This window comes from Gigantopelta aegis, chromosome 9 (genome assembly GCF_016097555.1).
Source record: "Gigantopelta aegis isolate Gae_Host chromosome 9, Gae_host_genome, whole genome shotgun sequence".
Classification (NCBI taxonomy): domain Eukaryota; kingdom Metazoa; phylum Mollusca; class Gastropoda; order Neomphalida; family Peltospiridae; genus Gigantopelta; species Gigantopelta aegis.
In genome coordinates, this window is record NC_054707.1 from 54672682 (window position 1) to 54694423 (window position 21742).

A 21742-nucleotide genomic window follows, 5' to 3' on the forward strand; every position below is an offset into this window, starting at 1 on the left:
GACGTCACTTGGTATCCCTTACAATAACAATAAACTGGGTACATGAAGTTTCCGTTTTCAGAACTCGCGAAGAAACCGGGCCGTATCCCTAGGCATGGCGGAGCGGGAGAGGGAGATGGAGGGGGGGGGGGGGGGGGGGGCTAGCAAGCCCCAATAATTCTGAATCAAAAATATTATTGGTAGTAAATCTTAAGACTGAGATGAATTTTACTTGTAGAATGCAGGAAACTGCATTTCATATCTAGTTTAAAAAAATTTAGGGGTGGGGGAGGATACCCCAACACCCTAGAAACTACTTTGTGTCCTCAATCTGTGAGCCCCTCCCCCCTTCCAATGTTGACTTGCTTCCGCTGTGCCTGCTAGCCCGTTCCCCAAGAAACATTGCTCCCTAGTCTACAGTCCATTTGATCCTCCTACAAAGTGAGAAAGTGCATATAAAAGATCCCTTCCTGCATTAAAAAAAAATGTAGCAGGTTTCCTACGATGACTACCAGTGCACCACAACTGGTATATCAAAGGCCGTGGTATGTACTACCCTCTCTGTGGGATGGTGCATATTAAAGATCCCTTGCTGCTAATCGAAAAGAGTAGTCTATGAAGTGGCGACAGCAGGTTTCCACTTTCAATATCTCTGTGGTCCTTAATCATATAACCGTAAATAAAATGTGTTGAATGCGTCGTTAAATAAAACATTTCTTCTTCCTGATGACTACCAGTCATAATTACCAAATGTTTGACATCCAATAGCCAATGATTAATTATTCAATGTGCTCTAGTGGTGTTGTTAAACAAAACAAACTTCTTTTTTTGTAAATAATTTCAGTTTGGTTTGACATAAGAAAAGTAAAAGTGTTTTGGAAATTACTATATTTGTGTGTAATTTCTTAGAAAACAATCTGCTCAGAAATTAACAACTTATAGTAAATTTCATAGTATGAAAAAAAAGGCGTACATTGTGGAAAGGATTACAAACACCCCTGTATATGTGAATTAATAATTCAGTCTTTGCCATGTAAATCACTCTCCTCAAATGGTGATAAGCAAGCAATCGCATGAAGTTTCAAATAGAAGGTATTAAAAACTTTACTCTGCTAAAATTTTCCAGATGGGTGTGGAGGAGAGAGGGAGTGATCACTTGCTTTCTAAGCGATTAGTATTTTCTAGCATTACTAAACTGAACTGACAAGATTCTCACACCAGAGTGAAACACGGACTAACAAGGTGCTAAGTGAGCTACAGTGTCTTCATATCTATGGGATTATGTTTTTCAAACAGGACAAGGTCCAAAATATTACGGGGAGATAGGAAGGCACTGGCCTCTCAATTTCAGGGCTCGAAATGCAGTGTTAGTACATGCACCGGTGCATGCTGATTTTTGCGTGTGCATGTAACTTTTAAAATTGGGTGCACGCGGTGAATGCTAATATTTTTCAAGTACTGTGTATTGCGTAAAAAAGTTGATAACTTGCTTAATACAAAACACAAATATTTGTACGTTTTTGTAATAGGCCTATTAAGATTTCTGTAAGGCGTTTACGTTGGGTGAAATTTTCAAATTTGATCAAGAATCAGTAATAAACGCATTGTATAACGTTCCGGTACTGTTAATAAATAAATATAGGTATTGCCGAATAATTCCGAATAGCTTCGTATAAAAAAAAACACGAAGTTGCCTTATTTTTGGTGCATTCAACTTTTTTTTCAGCATGCACCTGGTGCATGTAGATTTTTTTTTTCATTTCTAGCCTTGAATTTAACTGCCTCACCTCCTCAGTTGCTTTTAAAAACATTACACTGCATTCACAAATCATTTTATAAAAGTGTATTGGATGACACAAAATAATGTTTGCTCTAATTAAGCATGGTATGTGAAAATTAAATGATTTACAAGTATAAAATGACTGGTGGTGTCACTGTAGCTGGCCCATACATGTGTAAGAGAATTTTTAAACAGGGGATGTGAACAATTATCAATATTCACAATGGTTGGCCTGCAACCAACTTGGGGATTGTGGCATGCTCTATAATTGGTGTTTTAATTAAAATAAATTAGGGACACCATTTTAAATATATGCTTTTATATTATGTCCCTAGTTTCAATAATCAAAACACAAAGTATGTACATGTACTGTTTATTGTATTGCATAGACAATAGCATTCTGATTACTGAAATTAATGTGCCCTGCCCAGACCTGTGTTGTGATTAGCTTGAGTGTCCTCTAGTTAAATTCTGTCTATATGTTACAATATGTTACCTAGCATAGGTGTACAGGTTCTCATTTTTGTAGGGAAAGCGGACGATTTTTGCCTAAATTAAACAAAAATGCCCAAATCTTGGCTTGGAAGTTCAAAGCTATCTTAGAATTCTACAATATATTTTTTTTTTTTTTAAACTCATAGGCTATGTATGGGCATTGACATTTGTCACTGTGACAACATAGCTTCGAAAATCTTTAGCCTGGATAACATTTAATGATATTACAATTATTACCAAACAGCTATTTAATAAATAGGATACCAAACAAATCACTATGAATTTTCACATCAATTACAACTAATTTGGTGAGTAGAATGATGGAATACATGGAGTAAAAAGTTTCAGGCCAGCTCATTTGTTTATAATTTTTACCTGAATTCAAAAACTACCTCCAGCACAGGGGAAGGGGGGGGGGGGGGGGGGGGGGGGGGGCTGTTAGTAGCCCGTCTAAAAGACACTTTACAAGAACAATGGTGAGTGTGGGCAATTGGCTGCCTTAAAGCACAAGGCCTGGTGATGTAGCATTTCAGGGTTGTTATCCATTGGAGCTTTGGTGGTGGGTTGTTCAATATCTCATAGGCCGATGGTAAGGTGAGGAGCTCTTTTACAATACTGACCCAGCTATAAGATGATGAGACAGTATCCGTTACTTCTCTCTCACAATCACTTTGTGTTCCACTGTGCCCGGGTGTCTCACATTAGCAAATAGAGTCAGACTATTCCGTGCCAGGACTTCACTGATTGTAGTACATTACTACATATAGCTGTGCCTGGTGATACAATAGTGAATACATGCAACAGTTGTTTCATTGGTATGTCTCTGGGATGCATCAATACTATGAGGAGCTGACCTCAGATTACAGTTATCTTCCCATTTGGTTGTCCAAAATCCGGAAATTTGACCGTGCAAGTAGTCTGTGATTATTTCATGGCAGACAGCTATGAAGTGGCAACTGTTTGACTGAAGTGACAGGGGATAGCATGTAGTTTGTAAACATGTGTAACTTGTTGACATTGAAGACTTGTTTGTGGTAATTCCGGCCCATGCAAAAGTAGTGCTTTTTGTGTAAAATGGGTGTACTTTGGCCTGGTTTAGAGGGTGTGTCTGTTTAAACCAATATGCTGGGAGAAAGAGCTGGACAACAGGGGTTGTCCTTTTCAGGGTATGTGTCCCCCATGCAGGCAAAGGTACATACAAAACTTCACGGGCCTGCTGATATTAATAAAAATGTTATAGCCACTAAGGCTATATAGAAACATATAGCGAAATTAATTGTGGTCTGAGGCCTGATATAGTTCACACATTACACCAGTTAAATGCTTGATTCTGATGAAAGTATTATAACCAGAGAGGTGAAATTACACAGACTGATTGTGAATAGCACAAGGAATATGAAAACTAATTTATTTATTTTCTAAATATTTTATTAAATTAAAAAAAAAAAAAATTGAATTTATTAAAAATTAAAATTAAAATTTTCAACTTTTAAATTTCAATATCCTCCAAAATAGCATAAAATGACCTCTGATGTTACTACATGTTGTTGCAATATTCTTTAACAGTTTTGAGCTAATAATTAGGTAAAAAAGAGCAAAAGTTGGATTTTGTTGGTCAATATTGAGATTTAAAAAAAAATTTACATATTGAATTTTAATGAGTTTCTCAATTATTGCAATTGGACAGAAGATCTAAATATAAGGAATATTTCCCTACTAAATGTAATTAAACACTTTAAATAAATAGTATACAGTTTTTAACAAGATTAAGTACTCTAATAATACATTTCACCTACATTTATGTAAATTACACACTTCAGTAATTTTTAAAAAATGGTCTTTTATCCTTAGAAAATCTAATAGGCTAATATTCTATGCTGTCTGAATGTATTTATTTATTGTGTTCAGTAATCAGATGCTGGTACACTTGTCAAGTTTATTGCAGAAAATCTGCCAAAAAAGTTAACATTTGGCTTGTAAAACATATGGCAGAATAATCCATAATGCATATTCAGTGGTCATTACTACAAACATCCTTCCAATCAAGAAATACTACACTGAGGTATCCAAGACACTGGCACATGATTACACTTGTTAACAGTTATCACTGGAAACTGAAAAATATGGTGCAAGTACTTCTTGGTAGGATTTATATCAGCATTTTGTGACAAAATCTTCATTTTCAAAGTTGTCGTCAACAAAAAAATAATATTATGGTGTATACCTAAGTACACATCTGTAGGGCATATTCATATTAATATGCATTTATATGGACTGTTTTTGCCTTTTACAAAGTGGCTACATGTCTAATGCAGTAAATGAAGTAGATTAAGTAAATACAGCAGGTCAAAATTGAATCTGAGGCCTATCATGTGTAATTTTCCCTGAAATTAGTGTGTAAAAATTTGTTGCAAATGGTCCCAATTTTGTGACTTTCACCATCCCTCTGACACATTTCAAATAATGTACCATGAATTCAGTCACCATATCTTTAATAAGCCTCCACTTATCATATCTAAAATGCAAAATTTTACAGTTTTAGATTTTAAAGTTTTTTCAAACATTTAAATTTAAGTTTAATATTTAATTAAAATGAAGTAAAATCTAATGATTGATTTTTTTTTTTTCCTTTAAATATTTCAAAATCTTTCCAAGACAACAGTGTGCAGATAGAACATATGTAGAAGAAAAAATAGCTGCTCATTGTATGAAGAAATTCCAAAATTTGATAAAGTTATTACATTTTGAAGTTGGTGTCTCAAGTTTCCATTGCTAAAATTGGCCATGGCAAGGCACTGTGGTAGGTGTTTTAACACAGCCTCTATATACTCTCAGTTTAAAGGTGACATCCCGATACTTACTGAGCATTGCTTTAATATGTATATCATTGGAATGCATTAGTGTGGGCCAGTTTTTAGGGGGGAAAATGGACTGATAGGCCTCAGATTACAGTTATCTTCCCATTTGGTTGTCCAAAATCCGGAAATTTGACCGCGCAAGTAGTCTGCTGTTTGACTGTGATTATTTCATGGCAGACAGCTATGAAGTGGCAACTGTTTGACTGAAGTGACAGAGGATAGCATGTAGTTTGTAAACATGTGTAACTTGTTGACATTGAAGACTTGTTTGTGGTAATTCCGGCCCATGCAAAAGTAGTGCTTTTTGTGTAAAATGGGTGTACTCCGGCCTGGTTTAGAGGGTGTGTCTGTTTAAACCAATATGCTGGGAGAAAGAGCTGGACAACAGGGGTTGTCCTTTTCAGGGTATGTGTCCCCCATGCAGGCAAAGGTACATACAAAACTTCACGAGCCTGCTGATATTAATAAAAATGTTATAGCCACTAAGGCTATATAGAAACATATAGCGAAATTAATTGTGGTCTGAGGCCAGCTGTTAGTGGTAAGACCTCAAGGCAGGGTACCCACAGAATTTTCAAATTAAAATTCCCTGTATTTTCCCTTAAGTAAAAGATGTTTCCCTGTCTGATATCCATGAGTCTTTATTGTATACAACGGCCTCCTGCCAACCCCAATAGCCGTACCTTCACCTCCAAATACCATAATCAACATATTGTGACAATATATATATATATATATATATATATATATATATATATATATATATATATATATATATATATATATGTATATGTATGTGTGTGTGTACATTTCAACTCATTAATAGCTGTGGAGACTTATCTTGCCTTATGAATTTATAATAAAGGCTTTGGATCAGAATGTATTTTTCCAAATGTGCGCACAACTTTCAATAAAAATCTTTTGGTAAAAATCTTTTTTTCTTCCAGGTTTTTTGTTTTAGATTTAATTATCACAAAGATAAGTGTTCACATTGAAGATTATTATGTATAGCAGAAATGTCAGAAAAGCAGATCTAAGACTACACTATGTCACTGTTAATGATACATTAGTATGGCATAACCAAATTTAATGACTCAACATTTCTGATATACATAGAATAAGCTCTGGAGCAATGGTCGCTTATTTCCATTTTGACTTCTAGTATTTTGGGTGCTATACGTAGATCATATAAACACGGCATTTTCCTTGGTGGAACAATTTGATATAGTGACCAGATGATTTCTCAATAAAAATAAATCTATGATAGTTTTTGAAACATACACTAGAAATCACCAGTAGCTATCATTCAATACCATCATGAAAAAGACAAAGGAATCCAAAACACCACTATCTTAGGTTTATTACATTTGTACCTGATGTGGTATACATATCCATGTATATACAATATAGGACTCAAGAAAATTCACTGATATTTTTCCAGATTCCATTACACCCAAATAAAATTCCCTGTATTTTCCCTGAATCAGACCAAAATTTCAAATTCCCTGAATTTTCCCTGCAGGGAATTTTTTAAAACCATTTTCCCTGTTTTCCCTGTCCCGTGGGTACCCTGCAAGGCCATATAGTAAATTTAACAGTATGTAGCAGTTCCAGAGTTTAAGACAGAAACAACATGGAGTCTGTTGAGATTGTGCATCCCAGCACCCATAAGTGAGTATGCTGTGCAAGGGATTTCATAACATTGGTAACAACTGTTTTAGTAGCTTTACATATATTGGAGTGTTTCATTTGGTGCTATATTTAAGATCTGGAGTATTTTGGAGGGGGGGGGGTATCCCACTGCCCCTTTTCTTTCTCTCCTTTGAATTCCATCTCATTTCTTCCCAGTCTGGCAACTCCTATCATTCAACATCTTTTGCTGTCCATCTCCACATCCCAGTCCTTGTCTCCAACTGAGACAGGTGCTTATCTCTTGTGGCTATCCGTGCCACACCTCTCATTTCCCATCAGCTTTAGCTGTTGGTTTGGTCCGGCCACTTTGGAGTGTTACTTCTGGCATTGTTAAGAGGCATTTGTAACCACCTACTACTGGCAATCATTCAGTGTCGTGGGTTAGACCAGTTTTATTAGCAACAGAGGATGAGGATGCCAGGTAGGTGCAGGGAAGCACACTACAAAGACTGCACTCATAGAGGAACTTGAAACAGGTAGGCGGTAGTGTGGACAGCCCAAAAGACGAAGTTTCAATAATCAAATTGCTACTGGCTATTGTATTGCATAGACAATAGCATTACAATTACTGAAATTAACATGTGCCCTGCCCAGACCTGTGTTGTGATTAGCTTGAGAGTCCTCTAGTTAAATTCTGTCTATATGTGACCATAGGGCTAGCATAGGTGTACAGGCTCTCATTTCTGTAGGGATTTTGGCTGGATTAAATTAAAAGACCCGAATCTGGGCCTGGATTTGTAAAGCTATCTTAGTGTGTGCTACAATATCATAAAAAAACATGTTGTAGGCTATGGGCAATGGCATGCGTCGCTGTGATATCATAGCTTTTATAGCACTTGTAACCACCTACTATACTCCCGGCTGTCATTAGTTAGTGCCATGGGTCAGACCAGCTTTATGAGGATGCCAGGTGGGTGCAGGGAAATACACAGGGACTCCACCCGTAGCAGATGTTGAAACAGGTAGGCAATGGTGTGGACAGCTCAGAAGACGAAGTTAGGGGAAACTGAATGACAGGGTCGAAACTTGTGGGAGAAACTAAAAAGTTTATTATATTAAGATAATGAAAATGATAAGCAGACAGTGATAGATGAGAAAGATGAATGAAAGTGTGGGCCAGCTTTGATGGGATTTGAACCACTGTCATCAGCTTGATTATAAGAATGGATCTGCCTCCAGGTAGAGATATGGGTCTTGCAGTTCATCACCAATACTTTAAATGTTTGAGCCACAAAATTCATACCAAATGAAAAGATTCCTGCTTTAAATCAACATATGTTTCATGTTACAAACTTTTACCTTGATCACTTTCAAGTTCGCTGGTAACAATTAGTTCACATATTAATTACTAATTCTCATACTACAGGAAGAAATCCGACATACTCTCTTTTAATATTTTCAGTTTCTTACGTAAAAATTAGGTGTGGAAAATTTCTTCATCCAGGACAGGAATGAGGTTGGGGTGGGTGGAAGAAAGGACAGCCTGTGCTGGCAACTGCAAGAGAGCACTAACTGCACGACCAGGGTCAGTAGCACGTGAGGTTGGGGGAGGGGGGTATTTAAAAAAAGTCTGTTTTGTTTAACAACACCACTGGAGCACATCAATTAATTAATCATCAGCTGATGATGATGATAACTAGTTTAACACGCCCATCCCGAGTCCGACCTCTCATAAGATCGGTGGCCTGACTCGGGATGGGAAGCAATCATCAACTATTGGATGTCAAACGTTCATCAGAGGAAATCGGCCACATGTTTTCTAATGCAGCAAGGGATCTTTTATAAGCACTTTCCCACAGACAGGAAAACACATACGACGGTCTTTGTCCAGTTGTGGTGTACTGGTTGGAACGAGAAAAAAATATATCAGTTGAATGGATCCACCGCGGTGGTTCGATCCTGCGACGCAAGCAACTCAAGCGAGCACTCAACCGACTGAGGGGGTGGGGATTTAGAGACTATGGCAGGTTTACAATGTACATATATTATGTTTGTCCACTTATTTCTTGTACAATTTGGGTTGGAATGAAGAGCCAAAGTTTGTTAAATAGAGGGAAGCAACTCATTTAATGTGCGCCTTTCACTAAATTAGTAAATACGTACTACACGTAGCTGTCGTCGGGTTTCTTACTGTCACTCACAATTGAATCTGACTTAACATAAATTGTTAGGCCCACACCCTCCCAATGTTGTCTGACATATGGTCAGCCGCTACTCACACTGTTAATTCAATGGCTAATATTGCTTATAAAATGCAAACACGATTTACTTGCTTTTTGTTGTCAAACAATCGCACATCGACCTTACAGACTTTAATCTTAGACGTACAGCGGTCGTGATCATGGTTTAGAAATAACGTACACCAGTTTTCTTAATGCTTTTATGTATACCATTTGTAATGTGGCGTAACATAATGCTCTTATTGGTGTAGTGTATTAGTCTATTCTCACCTGTAATTTTTACGTCAATTTACAACCATAACAGAGGTATTGAATTAATATTCATTTTATTGTTTGCTGATATATTTAAAGCAGAGATATGTGGATGTAGTAATATAGTATTGATGTCAATAATAAATAAAACACTTACGTCAAATTGATATTGCGACATAAATTAGTCGGGTTTTACGACAGTTCGTTGCTATCCAACAACAAATTCTGCAGGTAAAGATGGTAAGTATTTACCTTGTTATTTACGTCAAGCAAGACTTTATTTTTTACATTTAATAATTGTTTTAACAAGCTATATATATATTTGGTTGATGATATATTTGTCAATAATATATATCTAAATATATTCATTGTTTGTCAGGCGCGTGTGCAGGAATATCAGCGGTGGAGGCTTGGTGGGGGGGAGGGGTCGGAAAATATGAATGCCTGACGTTTCGCCCCAAGCATGTTCGTCCCAGTCAGTTCGCCCTCACGTCAGTTCTCCCACAAAGTATTTATGCCTGCCTATCTACCAACAAACAAACAAACATAAACCCTTTCCCCTCTCCTCCTTAATACCTATCAAACAAACGTGCACGCATAGCCAGAACAAAAACAAAGAAAACAAAAGAACCTTTGCTAAAATCATAGTTATTGGGTATGGGGAACTGACAAATAGTTGGGGGCGAACTGACAACACGTTTGGGGCAAACTAACATGGGGCGAACTGACACTGGGGGTGAACCGGTCTTACCGGGGGAGGGGGGGGGGGGGCGAACTGACTGGGGGCTAACTGGTTTTGGGGCGAAACGTATGGTACCCGGAAAATATATTGAGATAAACGAAAATTTGCTTGAGCAGGGAGTGGTTTTGATCCAGAAGCCCTCCCCCTGTACACACTTAAGCTTGTTATAAAGTAAATTAGTTGTGACATTTTTGGCAGGGGGTAGGGGTGGAGTAATTCGAATTAGATGTAGCAAATGTGTGGGTTTTCCTATTTATTGGTTCCTCATTGGACTAGAGGTGAAGGGTCAGCATGTACAGATATTTTACAGCACATTGTGACAGGCTATTTAGTAGGGTGCTCTGCAAATGTTTTATGTTTGGATGTAACTTGATGGATTTAGCTTAGTCGGTAGAACACTTGTCTATAGGTGCTTGGGTTGGAACGAACCTCGTCGATATATCCATTGGGTTTTCTCTGTTCAAAACCATTGTCTTGTAAAGTCTGTGGTATCTGCTATACTGCTTGTGAGAAAAAGCATATGAAAAATCAGTTGTTGCTAATTAAACAATGTAGCAGGTTTCCTCTCAAGACTACATGTCAGCATTACCAAATGTTTGATATCCCATACAGGTAGTTGATGATTGATTAATTAATATATACTAGTGGTGTCCTTTAACAAAACAAACAATAATGTTTAACTGTGGTAGAGCACTCTCAGTCTCTGCCTGAGGTGTGATAGTTTGCAGGTTTGATCACCCTCATGGACTTTATTTCCATTCCAACCTGTGCCCCAGACTGGTAGTAGAAGGAAAAAGTACATTTTGTGGTGACACGATACTGAACAAAATGTTTTCTGGTTTAACTACACCAATGGAGCACATTGATTTATTAATTATTTTCTGTTGGATGTCTAACATTTGGTAATTCTGACATGTTGTCTTTAGAGAGGAAACCCACTACCTACCACAGCCGTTGATATGCCAGTCGTGGTGCACTGGCTGGAACAAGAAATACCCCCAGTGGGCCCACCAGTAGGCGAGCGCTTTACCACTGGGCTACATCCCACCCCCAGGTGTTGGTCTATTGCAGCTGGTTTTTGTAGAGACTATCTAACAAATTCTGACACTGTATAAATTGTCTGCTTATGAAGTCATTAGACACAAGTCTTATAAGCACAGGCCCAGAAACATCTGCAATGGTTTCTTTATGACTTCCAGCATCAGGCACGTATGTAGGAAATTTAGTGGGGTATGTATGTGTGGAGGGGGGTCTAAACTGTGGTGATCAAAGTTTTTAGGATGGTTGAGTCATGCTCCCCCAGAAAATATATTGCGAAAATATAAAAATAAATTGAGTATGGAGGGGTTTCAATCCCCGGGAACCCCCCACCCCCCTCCCATACAAGCACACTGTATCTTCACAGTAGAGCAACTGTCCACAAGATTTGTGACAGGCTATCATATCAATTTTCAAGTAAAGAATTGCTGAAAAATGGTTACCTGGTAAATAGATTCAACTCTGGCAGAAAAAATCAGGGTAAAGTCACACCAGTGGGTTTTTTCAGATTAAGATGAACTTCAAATTCCTTCTATCTTCTGTTTTTACAATCAATACATACTATTCTGTAATTTTTATTATTTGTCATTTATAGTGGATCATGCAATCAAGATTTTCATATAAAACATATTTTTCCACAAGTAAATTATTTAATATAATAGTAATATTTTGTAGGCATATTGAAGATTAAAAATGTATTTGTTAACAAGAAAACAAAAGGTCAGCAAAAAGTAGTGGCTGTTTACTTTTAAACTCTGTAATATTGTGTTCATTTAGTACATTAATATAGTTTGTATTAAAATGAATTGTTTAAATGTTTTTTTTAGCCCAACAAAGGAAAACCAAAGCTGTCAAAAGCTGAAAAGGAAAAACTAAAACGTGAAGAAGCAGAAAGGAAAGCTGAAGAAGAAGGTATATTTAAATGTTCACATTCATTTCATTTATTTATATTTATAGTTGTACATATATGTATATCCAATTTAGGGGAGGGGGGGACGTAGCCCAGTGGTAACGCACACATCTGATGCACAGTCTGTCTAGGATTGATCCCTGTCAGTGGGCTCATTGGACTATTTCTCATTCCAGCCAGTGCACCACGACTGGTATATCAAAGGCTGTGGTATGCGCTGTCTTGTCTGTGGGATGGTGCATATTAAAGATCCCTTGCTACTAATGGAAAAATGTAGTGGTTTCTTCTCTAAGACTGTATGTCAAAATTACCGTATGTTTGACATTCAATAGCTGATGATTAATAAATCAATGTGTTCAAGTGGTGTCGTAAAACAAACTTTTTTATATCCAATTTAGGTTCAAGCACACTGTCATCGGAACCCACCTCAGCTATCTGGGTTGTCTGTCCAGGACAGTGGGTTAGTTGTTAGTGACAGAGAAGTGCTAAATTGTATGTTTTAATTATTCTTACTTTTTATAGAACAAGCAAGACTTGCTGCTATTGAAGAGGAAAAGAAGCGAAAGGAATTAGAAAAACAAGAGGCATCTGAAAGAAAAAAATTGGAAAATGCTGTAAGGTTTTTAAAAACACACAGTTTCACATCATGTTTCATTAATGGATGTGGAAATTAAATTTGATTATTGTATTGTGTCATGTGCATCACTACCTTATTTGATGTCACAATGTTTGGTAGACTCTCATGTCCGACATCACTTAACAAAGTCAAAAATAATTAATATATTAATATATTAAGAAGAAATTTTCTGTATTGATTTATCATGTACTGCTACAGATCAAGTTTGACTTTCATGATGGTTTACTCATTTTTACAGAGTTATGACCCTTGGACTTAGGAAATATGAAAATGTGTTGTGTCTGGTAGAGGACATGCAGAATGCTAGTTTTCAAATGTATTTCCAGCTGATACTGTTTGGTATTATTTATTTCTCTTAGACTGTTTGCCCCCGTAACAAATTTATAAGTGTTTTTGAAACAGCCATGTTTAGCCTTCATGATTTGTACATACATCAGCTAACTGAAATAGGCTTGTGGATTGCATTTTTATTTTGTCATATATCAGTTATTATGAATTAGTAGTTATTATGTAAATCGAGAAAGGTCATCAGTTCATGCTATGTACACTAAAACTGTACTCAATGGAATTCATTCATATGTAATAGTTGTTTTTGTAAACAGTTTGAAGTAGGTTTGTTTCAATGGCATATTGAGTATTAAAAGAAATAATTGGATTTAAAATTATTTTTATGATGAATTAATAACTTATGTAATTACAGCATTCTTTTTTATTACCCTGCCAACACAAAACATAATTTTCTTGTTTGTTAACCTTGCAGTTTAGTTTTAAATCTTGAAGCTGTCAATATTATATTGTGTTGTTAAGTAGATAATTCTAGTAAAAACCACTTAAAAAGTTATACATGAACCACTTGTTCTTTTGTTTTTTAGCAAAGAAAGATACGCAAAACCCAGATGTCTGATTTGGATGAACTTCTTCAGATCAATAAGATGGCCCTGAAAGACAAGCATGACTTACGCAGGAAACAAGAGAAGGTGAATTACGAGTAGCAGTTCTTATTTGTTATGTTGTTAGCCATAATAGGCATATAGAGGATACTTCATCAAGGTGGTAGAAATTGAGAATTCTACATGAATGGCTGTTGGATACCATTTATCTTACAACGAGTTGTTTTTAAAAATGTATCTAACAAGCGAAAGCATCTATAGTTCATCCCACAGGGAATGCCTTTTTTCATGCTATGAAGTTTATTACACTTTATTTTATTTCTGAGCCGATTGGAAATTGCACACAAAAATAGTATGTTTTTGTTATTTCCAAAATAATTTTACTTTTTTTCTTACGTCAAAGCAAACTGAAATTATTTACAAAAAACATTATTATAGATTGGTAGGACAGACTATAGTTGTAGGATTAATTGGTATCAAACGGACACGACCATATTATTCTATATCTTAAGTATCCTTAAAATCCAGGTTTAAAAATAAATTTGTATATCTTTTCCAACTAAAGCTTATTTACAACACTTACGTGGTAGTTAATTTATGTGTCACACAGTAATCAGTTTCAGGTTACAGAACAGTCAGTTTTGGACATCCTTATTTTGTTGGATGGTATGGCTGTGGTGTTCTGGTCACCAACATGGAGAAGCTACATGAAGTTACATGTCTCCAGAGTTATCTCTAACATACGTTGGAGACAATATTTATCTACAATGGTTTATCTCTTACACAGGTGTGTAAGAAAATGTTTTACCCAAATAAGAAATAGAAAATGGCTTGGAAAAACCCATCTTTGTTAAATATTTATTCATATGTATCATCTGTAAGAAGAGCTATTAATAAATAACTGCTATAACTGAAACAAACATTATGTTAGTGTGTTGGTCAGCAAATACTGTATTGTTGTAATCATTTTATTAAATAAAAAGAAAGATATTTTATTTTTAATAGAATAAGTCGAAAAAATACATTTTTTTTTTAGGGCTTACACTAGACGGTGTTAATTTGATTATAATTCCTTGTACAACTGTTTTACTTGTGTTTGATGAGTGATATAAACACCTCATGTTAATGTTGATGTTCACAGTGGGCGCGCTACCTGCGATGTGATGGCTCCCCAGACCCGACAGTTCCGTGGGAAATCAACACATACATCAACCTGAAGATGGAGGAAGCCAGCAGAAACGATGCTGATTCCGTCCTCACAGACAGTGAGATGGATCTGAAGGTCAGTTATGGTTATATTTACAGCTCACGGTTCTTTTTCATTATGAAAAGTGAGGCATTAATTCCATCATTGTTTGACTAGACAGAATAGTATTTGAATGGCAGTAGGATAGCAAGTTGTGGTAAAACATATGCACAAATGTATTACAAGCAAAAATGTTTTTTTTTTTTTTTTTAAAGTATTATTTAAATTGGTGCCTAACTGTCACAACTATTTGAAGCACAAATGTATATGAAGTGTTATATTTTTAATCATGTGATGGGCATCCCCCAAATAACCGAAGTGAGAAAATTATTTGCCAAACTTGTGTAACAAGAACTCTTAACTTTGCACAGTAGAGTAAACAAAAACAATGAAAACAAGTTATTAAAATAAAATTAAAATTAAATGATAACAAGCTTATACATTAATTTATTTTAGTAATAGAAACATTTTAAATGGCGTCAATCCCAACTATTTAGGCTGATACATGTCCAGGGAAATCTATTGTTTGTTGTATGCTGACTACTTAAACATCGGTTTTTAGATGGATTCCACTGTATATTATTTTCTGTAATCTGATAGACAGTAATGAGAAAATACCCTGTACATAGTAATGGTTAGGTTAATGTCTTTGTGCTTTCAGTTGATTGACGAGCTACAGTACATGCTGGATGACACACCTCCTGATGAGATCACAGAGAGAGAACTGGCTGCAAGCAAAGAGGTAGGCACATGTGGCGTGTGGCTCCTTGGGTATTCTTCAGTCTAACCATGCTTCGTGGCCACTAGGTTAATGAATATCATTTACAGAGATCCTAATTCAAGATTTTAACAATCTGAAAACTGTTTTTATCCTTACAGTAATGGTGGACACAAGTGTCATTGCAATGAACTTTTTCTGTCTGAATTGTGTAAAAATAGCTATAAATGCACAAACCCAACAACCTTGACCTACTGTGTACTGTGTTACCCATGGTGTATTGTACTCATACCTACTATAAATTATCTACATCTCTCTGTAGATGAAGAAGCAAGATTTAGATCATTCAGTAGATTATTCGCCTGATACAGTGGGCTGCAGAATTGAATGCCTTCTATGGACTGGTTTTTTCCATCCCAATCAATGCCCCACAATTGGTACAGAGGCTTAAAGGAAGTGCATACAATCTCTTGCTGCTTTACTAGTACGGGTGTTGAAGTGACCATGTTAGACACCAAATAGCTGTAGCTTAAAATGTGCTGAGGTGTCGTTAAACAAATATACCTTTCTTTATTCTGAAAAAAAGAGCTGTAAATAAATTTAGCCAGCAGCACTTTATTAAGAGTCTTGAGTCTAGACTCTAAAATGTTTTATGAGCACCAGGCCTGGTACTGTATTTCTCTACATTATGTTTTGTGTTGTACAATGTACTGTAAGTGATCTGCATCTGTTTAGACGATCGAGGAGCTGCAGAACTTAGTGAAGACGAAGCTGGACCTAGCCACGCTGCAGGTGTTGTGTGACGCGACCAGCCTGCAGGACTCTGAGACCAACAATCTGCAGTACTGCAAGGACAACTCAGCCATCTGTCTCTGTGTCTGGGGAAACCTCAGCAAGAATCAAAGGTAATCAGTAGAATCTGACATCTGTCTCTGTGTCTGGGGAAACCTCAGCAAGAATCGGAGGTAATCAGTAGACTCGGCCATCTGTCTCTGTGTCTGGGGAAACCTCAGCAAGAATCAGAGGTAATCAGTAGACTCGGCCATCTGTCTCTGTGTCTGGGGAAGCCTCAGCTAGAATCAAAGGTAATCAGTAGAATCTGACATCTGTCTCTGTGTCTGGGGAAACCTCAGCAAGAATCAGAGGTAATCAGTAGACTCGGCCATCTGTCTGTGGAAAACCTCAGCAAGAATCAAAGGTAATCAGTTGACTCGGCCCTCTGTTTCTGTGTCTGGGGAAACCTCAGCAAGAATCAAAGGTAATCAGTAGACTCGGCCATCTGTCTCTGTGTCTATGGAAAACCTCAGCAAGAATCAAAGGTAATCAGTTGACTCGGCCATCTGTCTCTGTGTCTGGGGAAACGTCAGCAAGAATCAGAGGTAATCAGTAGAATCTGACATCTGTCTCTGTGTCTGGGGAAACCTCAGCAAGAATCAAAGGTAATCAGTTGACTCGGCCATCTGTCTCTGTGTCTGGGGAAACCTCAGCAAGAATCAGAGGTAATCAGTAGACTCGGCCATCCGTCTCTGTGTCTGGGGAAACCTCAGCAAGAATCAAAGGTAATCAGTAGAATCTGACATCTGTCTCTGTGTCTGGGGAAACCTCAGCAAGAATGAGAGGTAATCAGTAGAATCTGACATCTGTCTCTGTGTCTGGGGAAACCTCAGCAAGAATCAAAGGTAATCAGTAGACTCGGCCATCTGTCTCTGTGTCTGGGGAAACCTCAGCAAGAATCAGAGGTAATCAGTAGAATCTGACATCTGTCTCTGTGTCTAGGGAAAACCTCAGCAAGAATCAAAGGTAATCAGTAGAATCTGACATCTGTCTCTGTGTCTGGGGAAACCTCAGCAAGAATCAAAGGTAATCAGTAGACTCGGCCATCTGTCTCTGTGTCTGGGGAAACCTCAGCAAGAATCAGAGGTAATCAGTAGACTCGGCCATCTATCTCTGTGTCTGGAGAAACTCAGCAAGAATCACAGGTAATCAGTAGACTCGGCCATCTGTGTCTGGGGAAACCTCAGCAAGAATCAGAGGTAATCAGTAGACTCGGCCATCTGTCTCTGTGTCTGGGGAAGCCTCAGCAAGAATCAAAGGTAATCAGTAGAATCTGACATCTGTCTCTGTGTCTGGGGAAACCTCAGCAAGAATCAGAGGTAATCAGTAGACTCGGCCATCTGTCTGTGGAAAACCTCAGCAAGAATCAAAGGTAATCAGTTGACTCGGCCATCTGTTTCTGTGTCTGGGGAAACCTCAGCAAGAATCAAAGGTAATCAGTAGACTCGGCCATCTGTCTCTGTGTCTATGGAAAACCTCAGCAAGAATCAAAGGTAATCAGTTGACTCGGCCATCTGTCTCTGTGTCTGGGGAAACGTCAGCAAGAATCAGAGGTAATCAGTAGAATCTGACATCTGTCTCTGTGTCTGGGGAAACCTCAGCAAGAATCAAAGGTAATCAGTTGACTCGGCCATCTGTCTCTGTGTCTGGGGAAACCTCAGCAAGAATCAGAGGTAATCAGTAGACTCGGCCATCCGTCTCTGTGTCTGGGGAAACCTCAGCAAGAATCAAAGGTAATCAGTAGAATCTGACATCTGTCTCTGTGTCTGGGGAAACCTCAGCAAGAATGAGAGGTAATCAGTAGAATCTGACATCTGTCTCTGTGTCTGGGGAAACCTCAGCAAGAATCAAAGGTAATCAGTAGACTCGGCCATCTGTCTCTGTGTCTGGGGAAAACCTCAGCAAGAATCAAAGGTAATCAGTAGACTCGGCCATCTGTCTCTGTGTCTGGGGAAACCTCAGCAAGAATCAGAGGTAATCAGTAGAATCTGACATCTGTCTCTGTGTCTGGGGAAACCTCAGCAAGAATCAGAGGTAATCAGTAGACTCGGCCATCTGTCTCTGTGTCTGGGGAAACCTCAGCAAGAATCAAAGGTAATCAGTAGAATCTGACATCTGTCTCTGTGTCTGGGGAAACCTCAGCAAGAATCAAAGGTAATCAGTAGACTCGGCCATCTGTCTCTGTGTCTGGGGAAACCTCAGCAAGAATCAGAGGTAATCAGTAGACTCGGCCATCTGTCTCTGTGTCTGGAGAAACCTCAGTAAGAATCACAGGTAATCAGTAGACTCGGCCATCTGTGTCTGGGGAAACCTCAGCAAGAATCAGAGGTAATCAGTAGACTCGGCCATCTGTCTCTGTGTCTGGGGAAACCTCAGCAAGAATCAGAGGTAATCAGTAGAATCTGACATCTGTCTCTGTGTCTGGGGAAACCTCAACAAGAATCAGAGGTAATCAGTAGACTCCGCCATCTGTCTCTGTGTCTGGAGAAACCTCAGCAAGAATCAGAAATGTGTTTAATTGAAATCGGTAGACTACGATAATACTGTATGTCTGTGGAAACCTCAGCAAGAATCAAACATGTGTCAGATAAAAATGAATAGATTTAATCATCTTTGTATATGGGAAAACTTCATCAAGATCAAAGATGTGTTTAACTAAAATCAGTAGACTCTGGTATGTTTCTGTATCTAGAGAAAGCTCAGCAACAATCAAAGGTGTCTTCAGTTGAAATTAGTATATGAATCATACAATGGTTTGTTTAGATGAAATTCATATATCTGTAAGCTATGCTCATGATGGGTTCCACAGGTGGGACAGGATATCATTATGCTTAATGTTTTATGAACATCTGTGATTTTGTACATAATAATACATGCAGTATTCATATTTCTTCAACATTTAAAATGTATTTTCAGAATTAAGACCTATGAGTTTTCCAACAAAGGTTTCACCTTTGACATTCCACGAACCTTGGCCCTGACTAACTGTGCAATTAGAGTTCTGTTCACGAAGTTCGATCACTGGTCACCTCAGTGCAAAGCATTCTTGCCTAGACCAAAGATAAAAGAACCTGAAGGTAGAATTCTTTGCATTATTTATTTTCTAATAAATAAAAAACATACTTCAGTAGAAACTATTTAATTTGAGCTAGTTTAGGGGTTATTCACAAGTCTACAAATCATACTTTTTAGGTATATAGGTATTATTTTTCCAACGACAGTGGTGGTAATGATGTCAACTTTTTTGTTAAAAGTTTTGCTGTTAGGAGAGTCTCATAAACTATAACTCCCAGGTCAGAGAAACTTGGTTTATAGTTGCATCTATGGATATTAATCACAGTGTATCGAAAAACTTAATGGTAGACGAGAAATTTAATTACTCCCCCCCCTTTAACCTTTAGACTACTGGATTAATTTTTGACAAAAAACATGTTTAGTGGGTACAAGTTTATAATTTTTACTCACATATATTAACTTAAATGTTTTATAAATACATAAAATAAAGTTCATATTTGAATGGTAAGTATTATTTTCGTGGGTTTTTATAATTTTTATGATATTTTAGATCAGTTAATGTTGACTAAAATTAGGCAAAAAATCTAAAAAGTTGCATTTACTTACTGGCATTTGTGGCCAGCTATCCAGTATTTATGTCCATTATTCCCAATAACTGGTTTTCTGACCAGAATTTGTTTTTAAAATGAACTATGATTCATATCCCAATATTTGGTGATTTTCGTTGTTGATAAAACAATCAAATTTATTATCAAATTAGCTGTCACAATCAGCTATCAATCTCTGAAAATGACTGCGATATGCTGCCATTGTTGTCAAGCAAAAATACTTGCCGAAAAAGGTATTTTCCATTGAAAAACAAAAACTAAAGCAGCCATTGTGTCAAGTAATGTTTACAGGAAACTGTATAATTAATTTCCGGTGAGTGTTGAAATATGAATTGGGTAATGCACTGTATACAGTGTACATTATGTCGACTGGCATTACATCGGGTGAGATATTTCGCCTGCAGTCAGAAGGTTAAAGTGGACATCTGAAATGTTGATTTTTGCAAGGGATATTTTCATCAAGATTTCATTTAAAAAGTGCACACTTCTCCCAGCTTACAGGTGGTACATGTAAAAATGTGGATATCTGTGAATGGCGCCTTAGCCAGACCTCGCAGCTTAAGGGGAGCTATCACTCTCACTCCCCATGACTCTTCTCAAACTAGTTCCAAGGAAAGTAATTATTAGCTCATGTCAAATTAAAAACCAAAAATTACTACAAAATTGTCAATGCTCACAGTATGTTAGTATTTTAAATGGTTACTTCTACTTTAAGTCAGGGGAGTTTAAACCAAGCTAAGTTATTGTGAATTGTTTTGTGATATAACCTGTTTGATATCAGTTCCGGAAGTGGTGGTGGAGGAGGAAGTGAAGGAGGAGGTGCCGGAAGAGACGGAGAGCCCGGGGGAGGAAGGGGAGCAGCAGGAGGAGCAGGAGGCCGAGGTGGAGAAAGACAACACCATGGTGAGAGTCATGTCCTCAGACCCAGCCTACAATACACTCTTAGGACTAACATCACCTTAAGTGATAAGACAGCTAGGCACTTAAGGTGATCTTAGTGCTAAGATTGCTTCGTAAAATGGGCCCTGATCCTGATTCACTTCAGATGTGTGTCCTTAGGTCTCTCCATCCCCCCACTCACCCCCCCAAAAATGGGGCCCCACTATAAACCCCATATATTTTGTAAAAAATAAATAAATTAATAACTCTGTTTTCTCATTCTACGTTCATGGCCTATGTTCAGTATTGTCACTGAATTAAGAGTGGGTTCCAGATGTAAAATATTGTTTGTGTAAAAATATTTGCATAGTCATGTAAGTGCTGGTTAAAGATGTCCACAAAGAGGAGAGAATATTAGAAATCTCTATTTAAAGAAAAGCTTATTTTTTTGCAATTTGGGAAAAAACTTTTTATAAATAATTCCATAAAGTTATTTGTAGACTGGCTAATGTTTATATTTTTTTAGGACCTGTTGAGTCAGCTACAAAATTTTGGGAAGGAGGAGGAGGAGAAGCCTGAGGAGGAGGAGACCAAGGAGGAGGAGGTTGAGGAGGAAGAGGAGGACTATGAGGACCGAGTAACACCAGGTATGTAACACACAATCAAGTAGGAAGAGGACTATGATGACCGAGTAACACCAGGTACGTAATACACAATCATGGAGGAAGATGAGGACTATGAGGACCAAGTAACACCAGGTACGTAACACACAATCATGGAGAAGGAGGTTCAGGAGGAAGAGGAGATTATGAGGACCCAGCAACACCAGGTATGTAACACATAATCATGGAGGAGGACTATGAGGATCGAGTAACACCAGGTACATAACACATAATCATGGAGGAGGACTATGAGGACCGAGTAACACCAGGTACGTAACACATAATCATGGAGGAGGAGGTTGAGGAGGACTATGCGGACCGAGTAAC

The 21742-nt window shown here is 37.6% G+C and overlaps 1 protein-coding gene across 1 annotated transcript in view; it reads left to right on the forward strand.

Moving 5' to 3' along the window:
• Positions 1-21742, forward strand: part of LOC121381051 (axonemal 84 kDa protein-like) — a 32864-nt gene that overhangs the window by 576 nt on the left and 10546 nt on the right. The window contains exons 2-10 of the mRNA XM_041510133.1: positions 11844-11928; positions 12449-12540; positions 13436-13540; positions 14595-14735; positions 15361-15441; positions 16153-16322; positions 19168-19328; positions 20656-20777; positions 21280-21400. Of these exons, the coding sequence (XP_041366067.1) occupies positions 11844-11928; positions 12449-12540; positions 13436-13540; positions 14595-14735; positions 15361-15441; positions 16153-16322; positions 19168-19328; positions 20656-20777; positions 21280-21400 (1078 nt within the window). The remainder of the gene's footprint in view (positions 1-11843; positions 11929-12448; positions 12541-13435; positions 13541-14594; positions 14736-15360; positions 15442-16152; positions 16323-19167; positions 19329-20655; positions 20778-21279; positions 21401-21742) is intronic.